General features: G+C 42.3%; 1 protein-coding gene across 1 annotated transcript; it reads right to left on the minus strand.

Annotated features, from left to right (window-relative positions):
- Positions 1–336: 336 nt before the first annotated feature.
- LOC142483167 (uncharacterized) lies at positions 337–19,183 on the minus strand (the record flags this gene model as incomplete). Its single annotated transcript, XM_075583235.1, has 4 exons — positions 19,117–19,183; positions 17,646–17,711; positions 2,565–5,917; positions 337–636 (listed from the first exon to the last, which is right to left on the minus strand). Coding segments are annotated over exons 3-4 (1,319 nt in total), but the record flags the coding sequence as incomplete, so codon positions are not given.
- Between the last annotated feature and the right edge of the window lie 178 nt (positions 19,184–19,361).

Here is a 19,361-nt window from a genome sequence, read left to right on the forward strand (position 1 = left end):
GCGAAATGCTTAGAGACACTATGTGTCATTAGTTTCCGTCTGATATTCCCTAGGTGTTCCAAAATACGCACCCGCAGGGGTCGACTGGTGCGCCCTACATATTGGAGTCCACAGAGGCAGTTTAAAAGGTAGACTACGAATTCTGATTTGCAATTAATGAAGCTGCCGGTTTTGAACTGTTCTCCTGTTGTATTAGAGCTGAACTGAATTGTTTCCTTACTTCCCTGTTTGCATGCTTTGCATGTATTACATCTATGGAAACCTTTGGCTGTTTGTAGCCAGTTTGAGTCCTGGCCTGTTGTTCTATTCTCCATTCTAAAGAGGCTTGGTGCTAACTTTCTTTTGATGTTATCTGCCCTTTTATAGATGACTTTCGGTTTTTCTGGGAGGTACTCTTTCAGGGTGGGGTCTCCCTGTAGGAGATGCCAGTGTTTATTCAGGATCTGTTGTATGCTTCCTGCATCCTGACTAAACTGTGTTAAGAAAGCGATGCTGAACTCTTCTTTGGGTTTAGGTGGATTAGTTTTAAGGATTTCAATACGTTCGAGCTCCCCTACTTCTCTTATTGCTATATCCATCTTATCGTTATCATAGTTTTTAGCAATGAAACGCTTCTTAAGAATATTGGATTGTTCCCTATAAATATGGTCATCGCTACAGTTTCTCCTAATTCGACGAAACTGTCATGGGGGTATGTTCTTTAACCATTTTTTGTGGTGGCAGCTAGTGTTAAGTAGGTAGTTGTTACAGTCCACTTTTTTGAAGAAAGTTTTAGTCTTTAGTTTGGTGTCTTCTATGTACAGTAAATAGTAAGGTCTAAGAAGTCTACCGTGTTATTTCCTATGCAAGTTGTAAAAGCCAAGTTCCTCTCATTAGTATTAATATAGTTTAAGAAATGGTTCAAGTTTTCACTACTACCTTTCCAGATGAAAAACACATCATCGATGTATCTTCGCCATAGCACGAGATCCGCACCAAATTCATGCTCTGACCAGATGGTATCGGTCTCCCAATTGTCCATGAACAGATTGGCATAACTTGGTGCGAATTTCGTACCCATCGCTGTGCCACATTTTTGTAGGAAATATGTTCCATCAAATTTAAAAAGGTTATGCTTCAGAATAAAATTGATACTTTCTAAAATGAAGCGTCTTTGTTCTATTTTAACAGTTGGGTCTTTTGTTAATGTCCTATTGATGGCTTCAATTCCATCGTCGTGTTTTATGGATGTGTATAATGAAGTTACATCACAAGTGCAGATTTTGTAGTCATCTTGCCAAATTACCTGTTCTAATACATTAAGAATTTGCGTGGTATCTCTTAGATAGGACCGCATCTCCGCAACATATGGTTGTAGAAAACCATCTATATATTCCGATAGTCGCGACGTGAGTGAGCCTATCCCAGAGATGATGGGTCTCCCTGGTGGTGCTTTAATATCCTTATGTATTTTGGGTAAAAAATAAAATATCGGCATAACTGGGAATTTTATATTTAAATAGTCGTATTCTTTTTCATTTAGGACTCCTGTTGTACTGCCTTTGTCTAGTAGGGTGAGGAATTCTATACAGAATTCTTTATGCGGATTCGTCTTAAGACGTGCATAGGTGATGTCGTCAGATAATATCCTCTCTGCTTCTCCCTTATAATATTCAGTGTCCATAATGACAACCCCCCCCCCCCCCCCCTTTGTCTGCTTGTTTGAATATGATATCCTTATCTTTCTCTAAGTTTTGCAAAGCGATTTTCTCTTTTAGTGTTAAATTGTTCTTCGTTATCTTTGTCGTACCTGAGGTCAGTTTGTCAAAGTCTTCCTGGATTTTTTGGTGGAACACTTCTAGATTATGGCCTTTTGCCCAGCTAGGATAGAATTTGGACTTGTTTTTAAGATTTGAATGTTTAAAATCACTCTCTATGTTTATGTTCGTATCATTACTTACTATCTCCCTAGTTTGTGCGTCTTTGGAAAGAATTTTTTTTTTAAGCGTAAGCTGTCTGATGTATTTGTGTGCGTCTATATACAGATTAAAACTATTCGCCTTAGCAACTGGCGCGAAATTCAGCCCCTTTTTTATAAGCTTACATTCATCTATGTTGAGTTCTTTTTTACTTAGATTAAATATATTGTTTACATCGCTGCTCTTTTCCTGTGTCCTTCTTCCTCCCCGCTTTCCTCGTGTGGTCTTTTTCTGAGTTTTGTGTTTGGTGTTTCTATTTCTTTCTGTTCTTCTACCACTAGAGTGCGATTCTGGGTGGCTATTGGTGGTGGTTTTGCTACTTGGGCCTGTTCTAAAAAATGACCTGTATGTGGTCTGGGTGATCGTTGTTCTCTCACGTGACCTTGCTCCTTATCATGTCTTTCTCTGTATGTTTGCCTCTGTTCCCTGTAAGGTGATTTGCGTTCCCGTCTTGGGCTCTGGTCCCTATATTGTTTGTGGGGTGACCGGTAGTGTCTCCTTTGGCTTTCTTCTCTCTCATAGCGTCTCTCTCTGTATTCCCGATTTGACCCATAGTGTTTGTAAGGTGATCTGTGGTCCCTATCTCTGCTCCTTTCTTTCTCATACCTGTTATCACGGCGTTCAAGTGGTGATCTAGTTCTGTAGTTATATGTCGTTGGCTTAGCAGTGTGATACCTTTCGTGATACTCTTTTGCTTTAGAATAGTATTTATTGTCCTGCCAATGTTCTTCTCTGTTTCTATCATTTTTCTTTGCCTCGTCCCTTTTGTGGCTTCCTGTGTCTTCAATAGTGTGCGTTTTAGTTTCTTTATTCTCTCTAGGGGTTTCTAGGACACCCGCCTCCTGCCTTCTTGGTGGAATTTGTCTAGCCTCTTTATTAAATGATACATTCTTATTGTTTTCATATTTGGGATAGTTCTTATGCCTCTCTGGATTCGTTGGATAGCTTAATGTGTTGGATCTTGAATTCTGGTTTTTATTACTATCTTCTCTACTCCTATATTTGAACATTTTCCTATCCCTTGGGGTGCTAGGTGGGACTAGTGAGACCCGTTGCCATTTGGGGTTTGACCCCACTACATAATCTTCCTCGTCTCGTCTGAATTTTTTGTTCTTTGACTCTATCAGGTTTTTTTCTATGGCGTCTATTTCATCCGCTAGTTTTCTGTCCCTACTTATGAAGGTGGGATTATCTATAGAGGTTTCTAATCTTTTCTGAATTAGTGTGACTTCTCGGTCAATTTCTATTAGTGTCTTTGTATGGTGTTTAATGATAAGTTTCATTAAAGTGAATGAACAGGCATCCATAGCTTCCTCCCATTGTACATTGTATTCTACATCTGCTAATTCAAAGGATGATTTTTTATCAAACCGTAAACCCCTAGGAATACGTTTGATGTCAATGTATTTTTCTAGGTAGACTTTGTCCCAGACCTTTTTGGTCTCCTTCTTAAGTAAATTCTCTAGTTTATCGAATTCATTATTTATTGTTTCTAAGTCTCCCATTTCCGCTGACTCAATTTCTCTCATTTTGTTCTCTATGTTGTTACTTCTAAAAATTCTTTTTGTGAAAACACTCCCCTTGATTTCGACCATATCTTCTATCTCTATGGTTGCTACTTCCATGTTGAGATTTCTAATGTGGGGTGCTGCCACCAGGATGGGATTAGAGAAGTCTGGAGGTTATTTGGACTGGGGCGCTCCCTAAATTTTGTGGCTTAAAAAGTTGTTGTAACGCCTTACTCTGTTAAAAAATGATAAAATATAAAATATGATTTTGGTGTTTGTGGTGCAAAAGGGTGTGTAGAAAAACATATACTGGCCCTTTTAGTTGATTTTGTGGTTGCTGCTTGACCTTGGAGAAGGGAATCCCGTGTCCTTCTCAGCGTGGCAGTAGTGGTGTGAAGATGGTCAGCGCGAACCTCGTGGACCTCACGGATATAGTGGATCCGGATGCAGTATTAAGACAAGAATAAAAGAATAAAACACGATATTAGTGTATCATGTCCACATTGGGGGATTGGGGGGAAAAAAAGGGGAGGGGGGGAGTGGGAAGGGGGAGTAGGGGGGTGGGGTAGGAGTGGACGGTGGTGGGATGGATGGTGGGTTCCCACTAACTAATCACAGAATACATAGAATATATGGATCCAGTGACTCACACGGGCTTGTGTGGTGTCTCTCCCTCAACGCTGACTGGTGTGGGTAAATACAGACTCATATACTGGAGTCTCAGATATACATTAAACTCACACGGCCTGATGTGAGTCCTTGCCCTCAGAGGGTAATGTCCTGTATGGATGGTGTCCTGTTGTTTCAGCAGAGTTGTCCCCCGATGGGTGTGGTGTGTGAGTGTCTCCTCTCCCCGTATCCCAAATGACCAAAAAGCAATGTGCAAACCAAAAGTCAAAATGAATTAAAAGGTCTTTAATGGGTTAACAGTGAAGACATGTGCATACACTATGCATACATGTTGTGGTGCTTAAAAGGTATAAAACAATATGACACGATAACACAACAAACTAAACAGTATGTGATGTACTGAAGCAAACACAAAAAAGGACTCTCACACTAAACGAATATACAAAATCACTTGCCCAGCATCATCCGCTCAGAGCACTCCTGCACGATCTCCTCCTCCGTTTTTTGCTCCAACTGGCGCGTCCGGCAGCGGAACCGGAAAGGGGGATCTAAACCGGATGTCCTGCAGTGTGCTGGGTCCCTCTGTCAATGAGCTCCGGCAGGGAACTACGCGTTTCGCAATAAGCTTCGTCAGGTTCCTGCCGGATGCTCATTGTGTGCTGCATTTATAGGTGCCCCCATTAGTTTAATTGGAGAAACACCTGGATTAAGGGCATGGTTTAAATTTAGACGGTTATATCTCTTTATAGGAGCTACCTTTGGAAGCCCCTAATGTCAGGGATAGTGAGATGTGCCTGTAAATATAAATAATGGGTTAGATAAGCATATATTAAAATTAGATAAGCATATATTAAAATAAATCAATACATTATAAAAACTACATTTTAAAAAATACTTAGAGATGATCATTGTATTTGTCCTTAGAAGCATTTTAAGTTTAATAAAAAACGGTGGAAATTGGAATTTGATTGGGGTATTTGTGTGATTTGGAATCTTTTAGTTCCTCCGTGTGCAGTATTTTTAAAACCATTCTCTGTTGGTTAAAATCTTTACATATGTAATACAATAGTGCCACCATGTGGCTGGATGTGAAAATTACCTCAACACTGTCATAACCTAATGGTAAAAGTTAAGCAATCTTGGTAGTGTGGCACACATCCCTTTAAAGTAACTTAAAAATGTGCCAGAGTGTATTACAGCAAAAAATATATTTATGTGACAAAAGTTATAACGAATTACATATTTGACGGAAAAAATATAATATTATTATTATCAAGATGGTTAAAAAACCTTACTGTTTATAGCCACTACATCTGACATAAGGGTAGAACAACCTAGGCACCCAAAATCTTGGTTTCCTCATTCAGCTATCTAAAATGTACCACTCAATATCTCCGTGTTAGTTAAAAGATATTTCATTTGTAATACAATGCTGCCACCAAGTGGCCGCATATCGAAATTGCTACTTCAAAACCCTAATATTATCTCTACCACACTGGATAGTGCGGTATTCAGTTAAGTGTAGAGTCATTGTTTAAAATATATTGCAAAAGTATATTCCAGCAGATGACGAGAGTATATCAAATATGCATGAGCATGGGTTTACACAGACATTTGATATTAGAAAAATACTTGTATAGGTGATTTCGACGCGGAGCTCTCATGTGGTGAAAAAGTTCAAAATGTTCAAAACGTATAGTCCAGATTCTTCATAACTCCTTTCTAACTTCAATTCATGTTGCAGAGGTTGTCGCGATGGTATGCATCATTTCTGGTCCTCAAGGGTTGGTTCGAGGTAGATTCATATTTGGGACGTGCGCCCTATTGGAGATTGGAGAGGAAGTGGATCAGTGTGTGTTAAAACAAAGAGGTAGATGTAAATGAAATTTAATAAAATAAAATAGTAGATGTTATAGAATAGTAGATGTTTATAAAATATTAAAAAATAAAAGTTGTTTAAAAATTGTTTACAAATGGGGGATTTGGAGCAGATTGATGGGTGTTCAGAGAAAGGCTGCAATGTCTATCTCTACATTGAGGCCTGTGGGTACCAGGCTTTTCAATTTGTAGATCCAAAACGTTTCTTTTCTTGATAGAGATGTCAGTCTGTCGCCTCCCCTCCAATGTGGGGGGACTACTTCAATGCCCCTAAATTCAAGGCCCGACGGATCTCCTTGGTGATGTAGTGCGAAATGCTTAGAGACACTATGTGTCATTAGTTTCCGTCTGATATTCCCTTATATTCCCGTATATTCGTTTAGTGTGAGAGTCCTTTTTTGTGTTTGCTTCAGTACATCACATTGTGTTATCGTGTCATATATTGTTTTATACCTTTTAAGCACCACAACATGTATGCATAGTGTATGCACATGTCTTCACTGTTAACCCATTAAAGACCTTTTAATTCATTTTGACTTTTGGTTTGCACATTTCTTTTTGGTCATTTGGGATACGGGGAGAGGAGACACTCACACACCACACCCATCGGGGGACAACTCTGCTGAAACAACAGGACACCATCCATACAGGACATTACCCTCTGAGGGCAAGGACTCACATCAGGCCGTGTGAGTTTAATGTATATCTGAGACTCCAGTATATGAGTCTGTATTTACCCACACCAGTCAGCGTTGAGGGAGAGACACCACACAAGCCCGTGTGAGTCACTGGATCCATATATTCTATGCATTCTGTGATTAGTTAGTGGGAACCCACCATCCATCCCACAACCGTCCACTCCTACCCCACCCCTCTACTCCCCCTTCCCACTCCCCCCCTCCCCTTTTTTTCCCCCCAATCCCCCAATGTGGACATGATACACTAATATCGTGTTTTATTCTTTTATTCTTGTCTTAATACTGCATCCGGATCCACTATATCCGTGAAGTCCACGAGGTTCGCGCTGACCATCTTCACACCACTACTGCCACGCTGAGAAGGACACGGGATTCCCTTCTCCAAGGTCAAGCAGCAACCACAAAATCAACTAAAAGGGCCAGTATATGTTTTTCTACACACCCTTTTGCACCACAAACACCAAAATCATATTTTATATTTTATCATTTTTTAACAGAGTAAGGCGTTACAACAACTTTTTAAGCCACAAAATTTAGGGAGCGCCCCAGTCCAAATAACCTCCAGACTTCTCTAATCCCATCCTGGTGGCAGCACCCCACATTAGAAATCTCAACATGGAAGTAGCAACCATAGAGATAGAAGATATGGTCGAAATCAAGGAGAGTGTTTTCACAAAAAGAATTTTTAGAAGTAACAACATAGAGAACAAAATGAGAGAAATTGAGTCAGCGGAAATGGGAGACTTAGAAACAATAAATAATGAATTCGATAAACTAGAGAATTTACTTAAGAAGGAGACCAAAAAGGTCTGGGACAAAGTCTACCTAGAAAAATACATTGACATCAAACGTATTCCTAGGGGTTTACGGTTTGATAAAAAATCATCCTTTGAATTAGCAGATGTAGAATACAATGTACAATGGGAGGAAGCTATGGATGCCTGTTCATTCACTTTAATGAAACTTATCATTAAACACCATACAAAGACACTAATAGAAATTGACCGAGAAGTCACACTAATTCAGAAAAGATTAGAAACCTCTATAGATAATCCCACCTTCATAAGTAGGGACAGAAAACTAGCGGATGAAATAGACGCCATAGAAAAAAACCTGATAGAGTCAAAGAACAAAAAATTCAGACGAGACGAGGAAGATTATGTAGTGGGGTCAAACCCCAAATGGCAACGGATCTCACTAGTCCCACCTAGCACCCCAAGGGATAGGAAAATGTTCGAATATAGGAGTAGAGAAGATAGTAATAAAAACCAGAATTCAAGATCCAACACATTAAGCTATCCAACGAATCCAGAGAGGCATAAGAACTATCCCAAATATGAAAACAATAAGAATGTATCATTTAATAAAGAGGCTAGACAAATTCCACCAAGAAGGCAGGAGGCGGGTGCCCTAGAAACCCCTAGAGAGAATAAAGAAACTAAAACGCACACTATTGAAGACACAGGAAGCCACAAAAGGGACGAGGCAAAGAAAAATGATAGAAACAGAGAAGAACATTGGCAGGACAATAAATACTATTCTAAAGCAAAAGAGTATCACGAAAGGTATCACACTGCTAAGCCAACAACATATAACTACAGAACTAGATCACCACTTGAACGCCGTGATAACAGGTATGAGAAAGAAAGGAGCAGAGATAGGGACCACAGATCACCTTACAAACACTATGGGTCAAATCGGGAATACAGAGAGAGACGCTATGAGAGAGAAGAAAGCCAAAGGAGACACTACCGGTCACCCCACAAACAATATAGGGACCAGAGCCCAAGACGGGAACGCAAATCACCTTACAGGGAACAGAGGCAAACATACAGAGAAAGACATGATAAGGAGCAAGGTCACGTGAGAGAACAACGATCACCCAGACCACATACAGGTCATTTTTTAGAACAGGCCCAAGTAGCAAAACCACCACCAATAGCCACCCAGAATCGCACTCTAGTGGTAGAAGAACAGAAAGAAATAGAAACACCAAACACAAAACTCAGAAAAAGACCACACGAGGAAAGCGGGGAGGAAGAAGGACACAGGAAAAGAGCAGCGATGTAAACAATACTGCACCGACACACTTTATTCGAGCAAATACCCGGTATGTACCTGGCAGATACCTGGAATGCGCCGCTCCTCACCTCTGACAAGCCCCGTTGCATTTGCCTTCCCAGCCTGGGTTCATGCCTGGCTGATGGGCGGCTGATCTGTTAAATGATAATGATTAGGATTTAATAGGCTGCAATGCTTCGCGTGTCTACCAGATGACATAAATTCATGAATTGTAATGCAGTATATATATATATGTACTGTTCAGTATTGCAGCCAGCGGGAATAAAATGCTTCAATCCCTGCTGGAAAATAACTCAATGCACTCGGGCAGAAAACAGTCACAAACCTCAATACACCCGGGTATACCCAAATTCGTGGGACTAGCCGAGCTCGAATAAAGTGTGTCGCCAGTGTATATTTAATCTAAGTAAAAAAGAACTCAACATAGATGAATGTAAGCTTATAAAAAAGGGGCTGAATTTCGCGCCAGTTGCTAAGGCGAATAGTTTTAATCTGTATATAGACGCACACAAATACATCAGACAGCTTACGCTTAAAAAAAAAATTCTTTCCAAAGACGCACAAACTAGGGAGATAGTAAGTAATGATACGAACATAAACATAGAGAGTGATTTTAAACATTCAAATCTTAAAAACAAGTCCAAATTCTATCCTAGCTGGGCAAAAGGCCATAATCTAGAAGTGTTCCACCAAAAAATCCAGGAAGACTTTGACAAACTGACCTCAGGTACGACAAAGATAACGAAGAACAATTTAACACTAAAAGAGAAAATCGCTTTGCAAAACTTAGAGAAAGATAAGGATATCATATTCAAACAAGCAGACAAAGGGGGGGGGGGGGGGTTGTCATTATGGACACTGAATATTATAAGGGAGAAGCAGAGAGGATATTATCTGACGACATCACCTATGCACGTCTTAAGACGAATCCGCATAAAGAATTCTGTATAGAATTCCTCACCCTACTAGACAAAGGCAGTACAACAGGAGTCCTAAATGAAAAAGAATACGACTATTTAAATATAAAATTCCCAGTTATGCCGATATTTTATTTTTTACCCAAAATACATAAGGATATTAAAGCACCACCAGGGAGACCCATCATCTCTGGGATAGGCTCACTCACGTCGCGACTATCGGAATATATAGATGGTTTTCTACAACCATATGTTGCGGAGATGCGGTCCTATCTAAGAGATACCACGCAAATTCTTAATGTATTAGAACAGGTAATTTGGCAAGATGACTACAAAATCTGCACTTGTGATGTAACTTCATTATACACATCCATAAAACACGACGATGGAATTGAAGCCATCAATAGGACATTAACAAAAGACCCAACTGTTAAAATAGAACAAAGACGCTTCATTTTAGAAAGTATCAATTTTATTCTGAAGCATAACCTTTTTAAATTTGATGGAACATATTTCCTACAAAAATGTGGCACAGCGATGAGTACGAAATTCGCACCAAGTTATGCCAATCTGTTCATGGACAATTGGGAGACTGATACCATCTGGTCAGAGCATGAATTTGGTGCGGATCTCGTGCTATGGCGAAGATACATCGATGATGTGTTTTTCATCTGGAAAGGTAGTAGTGAAAACTTGAACCATTTCTTAAACTATATTAATACTAATGAGAGGAACTTGGCTTTTACAACTTGCATAGGAAATAACACGGTAGACTTCTTAGACCTTACTATTTACATAGAAGACACCAAACTAAAGACTAAAACTTTCTTCAAAAAAGTGGACTGTAACAACTACCTACTTAACACTAGCTGCCACCACAAAAAATGGTTAAAGAACATACCCCCAGGACAGTTTCGTCGAATTAGGAGAAACTGTAGCGATGACCATATTTATAGGGAACAATCCAATATTCTTAAGAAGCGTTTCATTGCTAAAAACTATGATAACGATAAGATGGATATAGCAATAAGAGAAAAGTAGGGGAGCTCGAACGTAGTGAAATCCTTAAAACTAATCCACCTAAGCCCAAAGAAGAGTTCAGCATCGCTTTCTTAACACAGTTTAGTCAGGATGCAGGAAGCATACAACAGATCCTGAATAAACACTGGCATCTCCTACAGGGAGACCCCACCCTGAAAGAGTACCTCCCAGAAAAACCGAAAGTCATCTATAAAAGGGCAGATAACATCAAAAGAAAGTTAGCACCAAGCCTCTTTAGAATGGAGAATAGAACAACAGGCCAGGACTCAAACTGGCTACAAACAGCCAAAGGTTTCCATAGATGTAATACATGCAAAGCATGCAAACAGGGAAGTAAGGAAACAATTCAGTTCAGCTCTAATACAACAGGAGAACAGTTCAAAACCGGCAGCTTCATTAATTGCAAATCAGAATTCGTAGTCTACCTTTTAAACTGCCCCTGTGGACTCTAATATGTAGGGCGCACCAGTCGACCCCTGCGGGTGCGTATTTTGGAACACCTAGGGAATATCAGACGGAAACTAATGACACATAGTGTCTCTAAGCATTTCGCACTACATCACCAAGGAGATCCGTCGGGCCTTGAATTTAGGGGCATTGAAGTAGTCCCCCCACATTGGAGGGGAGGCGACAGACTGACATCTCTATCAAGAAAAGAAACGTTTTGGATCTACAAATTGAAAAGCCTGGTACCCACAGGCCTCAATGTAGAGATAGACATTGCAGCCTTTCTCTGAACACCCATCAATCTGCTCCAAATCCCCCATTTTTAAACAATTTTTAAACAACTTTTATTTTTTAATATTTTATAAACATCTACTATTCTATAACATCTACTATTTTATTTTATTAAATTTCATTTACATCTACCTCTTTGTTTTAACACACACTGATCCACTTCCTCTCCAATCTCCAATAGGGCGCACGTCCCAAATATGAATCTACCTCGAACCAACCCTTGAGGACCACAAATGATGCATACCATCGCGACAACCTCTGCAACATGAATTGAAGTTAGAAAGGAGTTATGAAGAATCTGGACTATACGTTTTGAACATTTTCACCACATGAGAGCTCCGCGTCGAAATCACCTATACAAGTATTTTTCTAATATCAAATGTCTGTGTAAACCCATGCTCATGCATATTTGATATACTCTCGTCATCTGCTGGAATATACTTTTGCAATATATTTTAAACAATGACTCTACACTTAACTGAATACCGCACTATCCACAGTGTGGTAGAGATAATATTAGGGTTTTGAAGTAGCAATTTCGATATGCGGCCACTTGGTGGCAGCATTGTATTACAAATGAAATATCTTTTAACTAACACGGAGATATTGAGTGGTACATTTTAGATAGCTGAATGAGGAAACCAAGATTTTGGGTGCCTAGGTTGTTCTACCCTTATGTCAGATGTAGTGGCTATAAACAGTAAGGTTTTTTAACCATCTTGATAATAATAATATTATATTTTTTCCGTCAAATATGTAATTCGTTATAACTTTTGTCACATAAATATATTTTTTGCTGTAATACACTCTGGCACATTTTTAAGTTACTTTAAAGGGATGTGTGCCACACTACCAAGATTGCTTAACTTTTACCATTAGGTTATGACAGTGTTGAGGTAATTTTCACATCCAGCCACATGGTGGCACTATTGTATTACATATGTAAAGATTTTAACCAACAGAGAATGGTTTTAAAAATACTGCACACGGAGGAACTAAAAGATTCCAAATCACACAAATACCCCAATCAAATTCCAATTTCCACCGTTTTTTATTAAACTTAAAATGCTTCTAAGGACAAATACAATGATCATCTCTAAGTATTTTTTAAAATGTAGTTTTTATAATGTATTGATTTATTTTAATATATGCTTATCTAATTTTAATATATGCTTATCTAACCCATTATTTATATTTACAGGCACATCTCACTATCCCTGACATTAGGGGCTACCAAAGGTAGCTCCTATAAAGAGATATAACCGTCTAAATTTAAACCATGCCCTTAATCCAGGTGTTTCTCCAATTAAACTAATGGGGGCACCTATAAATGCAGCACACAATGAGCATCCGGCAGGAACCTGACGAAGCTTATTGCGAAACGCGTAGTTCCCTGCCGGAGCTCATTGACAGAGGGACCCAGCACACTGCAGGACATCCGGTTCAGATCCCCCTTTCCGGTTCCGCTGCCGGACGCGCCAGTTGGAGCAAAAAACGGAGGAGATCGTGCAGGAGTGCTCTGAGCGGATGATGCTGGGCAAGTGATTTTGTATATTCGTTTAGTGTGAGAGTCCTTTTTTGTGTTTGCTTCAGTACATCACATACTGTTTAGTTCATTGTGTTATCGTGTCATATATTGTTTTATACCTTTTAAGCACCACAACATGTATGCATAGTGTATGCACATGTCTTCACTGTTAACCCATTAAAGACCTTTTAATTCATTTTGACTTTTGGTTTGCACATTGCTTTTTGGTCATTTGGGATACGGGGAGAGGAGACACTCACACACCACACCCATCGGGGGACAACTTTGCTGAAACAACAGGACACCATCCATACAGGACATTACCCTCTGAGGGCAAGGACTCACATCAGGCCGTGTGAGTTTAATGTATATCTGAGACTCCAGTATATGAGTCTGTATTTACCCACACCAGTCAGCGTTGAGGGAGAGACACCACACAAGCCCGTGTGAGTCACTGGATCCATATATTCTATGTATTCTGTGATTAGTTAGTGGGAACCCACCATCCATCCCACCACCGTCCACTCCTACCCCACCCCCCTACTCCCCCTTCCCACTCCCCCCCTCCCCTTTTTTTTCCCCCAATCCCCCAATGTGGACATGATACACTAATATCGTGTTTTATTCTTTTATTCTTGTCTTAATACTGCATCCGGATTCACTATATCCGTGAGGTCCACGAGGTTCGCGCTGACCATCTTCACACCACTACTGCCACGCTGAGAAGGACACGGGATTCCCTTCTCCAAGGTCAAGCAGCAACCACAAAATCAACTAAAAGGGCCAGTATATGTTTTTCTACACACCCTTTTGCACCACAAACACCAAAATCATATTTTATATTTTATCATTTTTTAATAGAGTAAGGCGTTACAACAACTTTTTAAGCCACAAAATTTAGGGAGCGCCCCAGTCCAAATAACCTCCGTGACGGGGTGACTGACTGGGGTGACTGACTGGGGTGACACACACACACACACTCTCCCATGCACGCACACACACACACACACACACACACACACACACACACACACACACACACACACACACACACACACACACACACACACACACACACACACACGACAGGGGGTAGAAGAGGAAAGGCCGCACGACCGAGCACCACCACTGACCCGCTCGCTCCCCCCCCCCCCCCCGCGACCATCTCCCGCCCTGCGCGGACAGCCACGGGACAGTGGAGAAGCGGAGACAAAGTAGGTAAGGGGGGAAAACCCCCGCTACCATCTCCAGCCCCGCACGGGGATCAGGCGAAGCGGCGCGGGAAGCCGGGGTAAGCGGGGAACACCCCCACTACCATCACCCGCCCCCCAAGGGTATCGCGGGAAGCCGGGGTAAGTGGGGAAGCCCCCCACTACCATCACCCGCCCCCCAAGGGTATCGCGGGGAACATCCCCACTACCATCACCAGCCCCGCGCGGGTATCGCGGGAAGCCGGGGAACACCCACTACCATCACCCAGGGATCGGGGGAGGCCGGGGGGGGGGGAGAAGGGGGGGACACCTCTGCCCCGCGCGGGAAGCTGGGGTAAGCGGGGGCCGGGGAGAGAAGGGGGAACACCCACGCTACCATATCCAGCCACGCGCGGGTATCGGGGGTTGGGGGGAGAAAGGGGGAACTGCAGGAGGCAGGGAAGGAGCAGAGGGGATGGAGGATTGGAGAGTACTTACGCTCGTACTCTCCAACAGATCTCCGGCCAGAAAAAATGGCCATACGTTGGGGGCCGGCTCATATAGAGCCTGGCCGCGCGCCCACAAAGCCTGGGAGCGCGCGCCAATCAGCAGTCAGGTAGGGGGAGTTTTTTTTTTTTTTTTTGTTTCAGGCAGCTAGAGCGGGAAAATTTCAGCGCGAGCAGGGAAATTTAAAAAAATAAACACGTGTGCTGCTTGGGCCAATATTTACTCGCCCAGGGGTTAAATCCACCCGCCCCGGGCGTGTAAATGTATAGGATTGTCGAACACTGTATATATATATATATATATATGTGTGTGTGCGTGTGCGTGTGCGTGTGCGTGTGTGTATGTGTGTGTGCGTTTGTGTGTGTGTATGAGCAGAGCAGTGACGTCACCAGCTCCCCAAGCAGGAGCGCCGGGTGTCCTGGCTATTTCGCAAGCTCACGCGGGGAGTGCTGCGGGCAAGTTGAGCGCGCTTCAAAGTCTCTTTTTTTTCCACTCTTTCGCCAGCACACAGTTTTTATTCTTGACAGTATTAGATTTTCACTTACGCACAATTATTTTTTCTTTGACCAGCAGTATTATCTCCAAACACGTGGGACAGCTATGGGGACATCCTTTGCCCCCTCCTACGCCAACTTGTTCATGGGTTGGTGGGAGATGTCCCCCGTGTTTGGAGATTCCAATCCCTTCAGGCGTCATGTGGTGTTTTACAAACGCTACATTGACGACCTGATTTTGATCTGGAGTGGTGGGGAGGAAGACCTTTTGAGGTTCTTTGAATACCTGGCAGACAATACTCTCAACTTGAAATTTACTCACACATATAATAAAAACCACATTTACTTTCTAGATTTAAATTTATATGTGGATATGGAGTATAATATTCAATCAGACATCTATAGAAAGGAGAATGCCAGGAACTCATTACTTCATTATAACAGTTGTCACGCACGCCCTCTGGTTAAGGGCATTCCAAAGGGGCAGTTCCTGCGATTACGCCGTAACTGCTCCACATTGGAGGCCTTTATCCACAGGGCGAAAGAGATGAGGAGGAGGTTCCTGTCGAGGGGATACGATGGTGCAGACCTTGATCAGGCATATCAGCATGCACTGAATATGGATAGGAATACCCTCACCAACATAGCAGCCAACAGTACCCAGATAGATACACAGGCCGAGAACACAGAAGCGCCATTCTTTATTACAAACTATAGCGAACAAGCAAACTCAATTAAAACCATCATACGCAAACATTGGGCCACACTTTCACTAGACCCTTTACTAAATAAAATGGCATGTGTGGGACCCAAAATAGTGTTCCGTAGAGCAGCTACGCTAGGGAATCTTCTGTCACCCAGTTTGCTGAAAACTACTAATACTAACCAGAATAAACTGTCTTTCTTTCCAAAATTGATTGGATCATTTAAATGTGGGCACTGTAAGATTTGTCCCAAAATGAAGAAAGTTAAACATTTCACTGATAAACTTGAAACACGGAAATATCAGATAAAAACCTTTATGTCATGTCAGACCAATTATGTCATATACTTGTTACAATGCGGATGTAAAAAACAGTATGTGGGGCTTACCAGTAGAGCCTTAAAAATTCGCATTCTAGAACACTTAAGGCTCATCAAGAATTCAGACATGACACATCCGGTCCCAATCCACTTTAACAACTGTCCATTGGGTTCTGTGGACAATTTCAGTTGTTGCGCTATAGAACATGTAGTCCTCCCCCCTCGGGGAGGGGATAGAATCAAGCTCCCACACCAAAGGGAGGCGCACTGGATCCACACATTAAACACATTACAACCCAGTGGACTTAATGTGGATTGGGATCTACGATGTTTTCTTTAAGAGATATATAAGAGTGTTATACGTGGAATGCAGATATGTACATATTATGGTCTTCTTTAGAACAGAACGTCTATTGTGTATTTCTGATTTATTCTCTGCACTGTCCCTCCCTTAGCCTTTCCCCCTCCCCTCCCCCCTCCTCCCCCCCCCCTCTCTTTCCCTCCCTCACACTTCTCATCCCCCCCCCCTTCCATACCTCCCCCCCCTCCTCTTTTCCCCCCCTTCTCTCCCCCCCCCCTTTTACCCTTGTTTCTCTCCCTTTCCCACCTACCTTCCCTTGATTAACTGGTCTATAAGTCACAAATATGTCTAAATAAAGCATTAGGAAGCCCCTATATGTATGACTGACTAATCGGTATATAACTTGGGTTATTGTGAATCTAGTGTTGAGTATATTCCACTTGCAGTGTTTGCAACAGCTTTTTATGTTTATTCATATACCTGGAATGTGCTGCCAAATAGTCTTATCATTTTGCTACTGTGTATGTCTGAATATATAATTTAGATGCTCTCTGTGCATATAATATGTTTATAGTGAGCTGCACAGACATTAAATACTTTAAATAGCATGATATTAGCTAACAGGCATATAGCACTGAAGGGGTTAAAGTTTTAATGCCGCTTTCGCGGGCTTTTAGGTATTTAAGAGGCTGTCACCACTTCTCCCCACTCCAAGACGAAGCCCTCTGCGTAAGGGTGAAACGCGTTGAGGGGGAGATGCTGGTGTAGCCCTGGTGTGTGTCAAATAAAGTTATGTTGAACTAGTCATCCGGGAGCCTTTCATTGGACATGCGCAGTTGCGCCGCACTTCTATCCATTTTCTTTTTTTTAAAGCCTGGGTGAAAACTAAACTCGGCAAGCACAGCGCGGTCAGCACGCTCAGCGCTAGCGTGGCCGCAGCCTAAGTGATGAGTAAAATACTTTCCCGCAGCTCCTGCGCTGACTCGCTTGCTACATACAGTTGCTTGCTTGCTGGATAGCGCAGTTGTGGGGATAATAATGCCGCGGCCGTGGGTTTGATCCCCACACCGGCCATTCTGCAGCTTTCTTTGCATTTGTTCTGTGTTTTATAAAAGGTTACGAGGATGTAAAAGTTTAAATTGATAAACATACCATGAATCGCTCCCTAGAGTCGTCTCAATCAGCGCTGCTCCCTTTCCCCGTTACCACACGAGAACGCTGGGAAATTAAGGGATTTATCTCAGTATAGTGAAATATTAGGAACATTTTGTATGGAGTAGAATAATTAGCACAGGGAAAATAACAGGAAAATAAAGCCCATCATAAGCACAATTTTTCAAATATTTAATCTACATTCTTAGGCCGCGCATATAGTACTGGCGACGTCGCCCGAAAACAGAAGCATTGCCGCCACGTGCACTTATAGTGCCCGCTACGGCGACAAAGCGACGTCGCCGTTGCGGAAACTGGTAGCCAGCAAAATTAGATTTTTCAAGGGCCGTCACGTCACGTCACTTGAACAAATCAAATTGCCGGAATCCCGCACTGCCACCGCCCGGCGAAACATATCTTTCGCCGGTGGCGACGGCGTCGGCACCCGTCGTGTCGCCATCGACGGCACTATAGGCACAGCCTTAATCATTTTTTCTCTCCCTTACTGAGCCTCTCTCTCCCCATCACTGTGCCTCTCCCGCTCCCCCCCTCCTGTCCACTGTCCGTCCCCCCCTCCTCTCCCCCCCCCCTCATAGCTGGAAATTTAGCTCACGTGCAACGCCGGGTCCACACACACACACACACACACACACACACACACACACACACACACACACACACACACACACACACACACACACACACACGACATTGTTTATTCAGTTCTTATCCCTTAACCAGCTTCTTCACTAGTAGTTTGGTTCCAGTTCTTATATTTCTCATTATGGGCTTTTAAATGTCTGTTACATTGTATATATATACATGTGCGCTAGCGTCCTTTGTTGCCATGGTAACAAGCATGATACACATGTGGTCCCGTGGCAACGACGCTCGTTATGAGGGGCAGACCTTGCCGTGACACGTGATGTCACAACCCGGAAGCACCGGCAACCAGATACGCGTGGTCTTACCGGCTAATTTGAGACCTCCACACAACTGGAACGGGGTCTGCTTAATAACGTTTTGGCGCCAAGTGGGTGGGGGCGAATGTCAGTGTTACATAAATGTCTGTCTGTTATATTTGTGTAACACTGAGGGGCGATGAGACGGAAGGGCTGCCGCCCGGAAACGTTATTTGTTCCTTTCTGTCTGTAAATATACACTACGGCACGTAATATAGTGGGCGCGCTTGCTCCGGCGTGCGCGCGTGGCACTTATATATGGCTGTGGTTAGCCAGCCGTTCTATACTAGGGACGCACTAAGTGATGAGTAAAACACTTTCCCGCAGCTCCTGCGCTGACTCGCTTGCTACATACAGTTGCTTGCTTGCTGGATAGCGCAGTTGTGGGGATAATAATGCCGCGGCCGTGAGTTTGATCCCCACACCGGCCATTCTGCAGCTTTCTTTGCATTTGTTCTGTGTTTTATAAAAGGTTACGAGGATGTAAAAGTTTAAATTGATAAACATACCATGAATCGCTCCCTAGAGTCGTCTCAATCAGCGCTGCTCGCTTCCCCCGTTACCACACGAGAACGCTGGGAAATTAAGGGATTTATCTCAGTATAGTGAAATATTAGGAACATTTTGTATGGAGCAGAATAATTAGCACAGGGAAAATAACAGGAAAATAAAGCCCATCATAAGCACAATTTTTCAAATATTTAATCTACATTCTTAGGCCACGCATATAGTACTGGCGACGTCGCCCGAAAAC

The sequence above is a fragment of the Ascaphus truei genome, unplaced genomic scaffold (assembly GCF_040206685.1).
Source record: "Ascaphus truei isolate aAscTru1 unplaced genomic scaffold, aAscTru1.hap1 HAP1_SCAFFOLD_3033, whole genome shotgun sequence".
Lineage (NCBI taxonomy): Eukaryota > Metazoa > Chordata > Amphibia > Anura > Ascaphidae > Ascaphus > Ascaphus truei.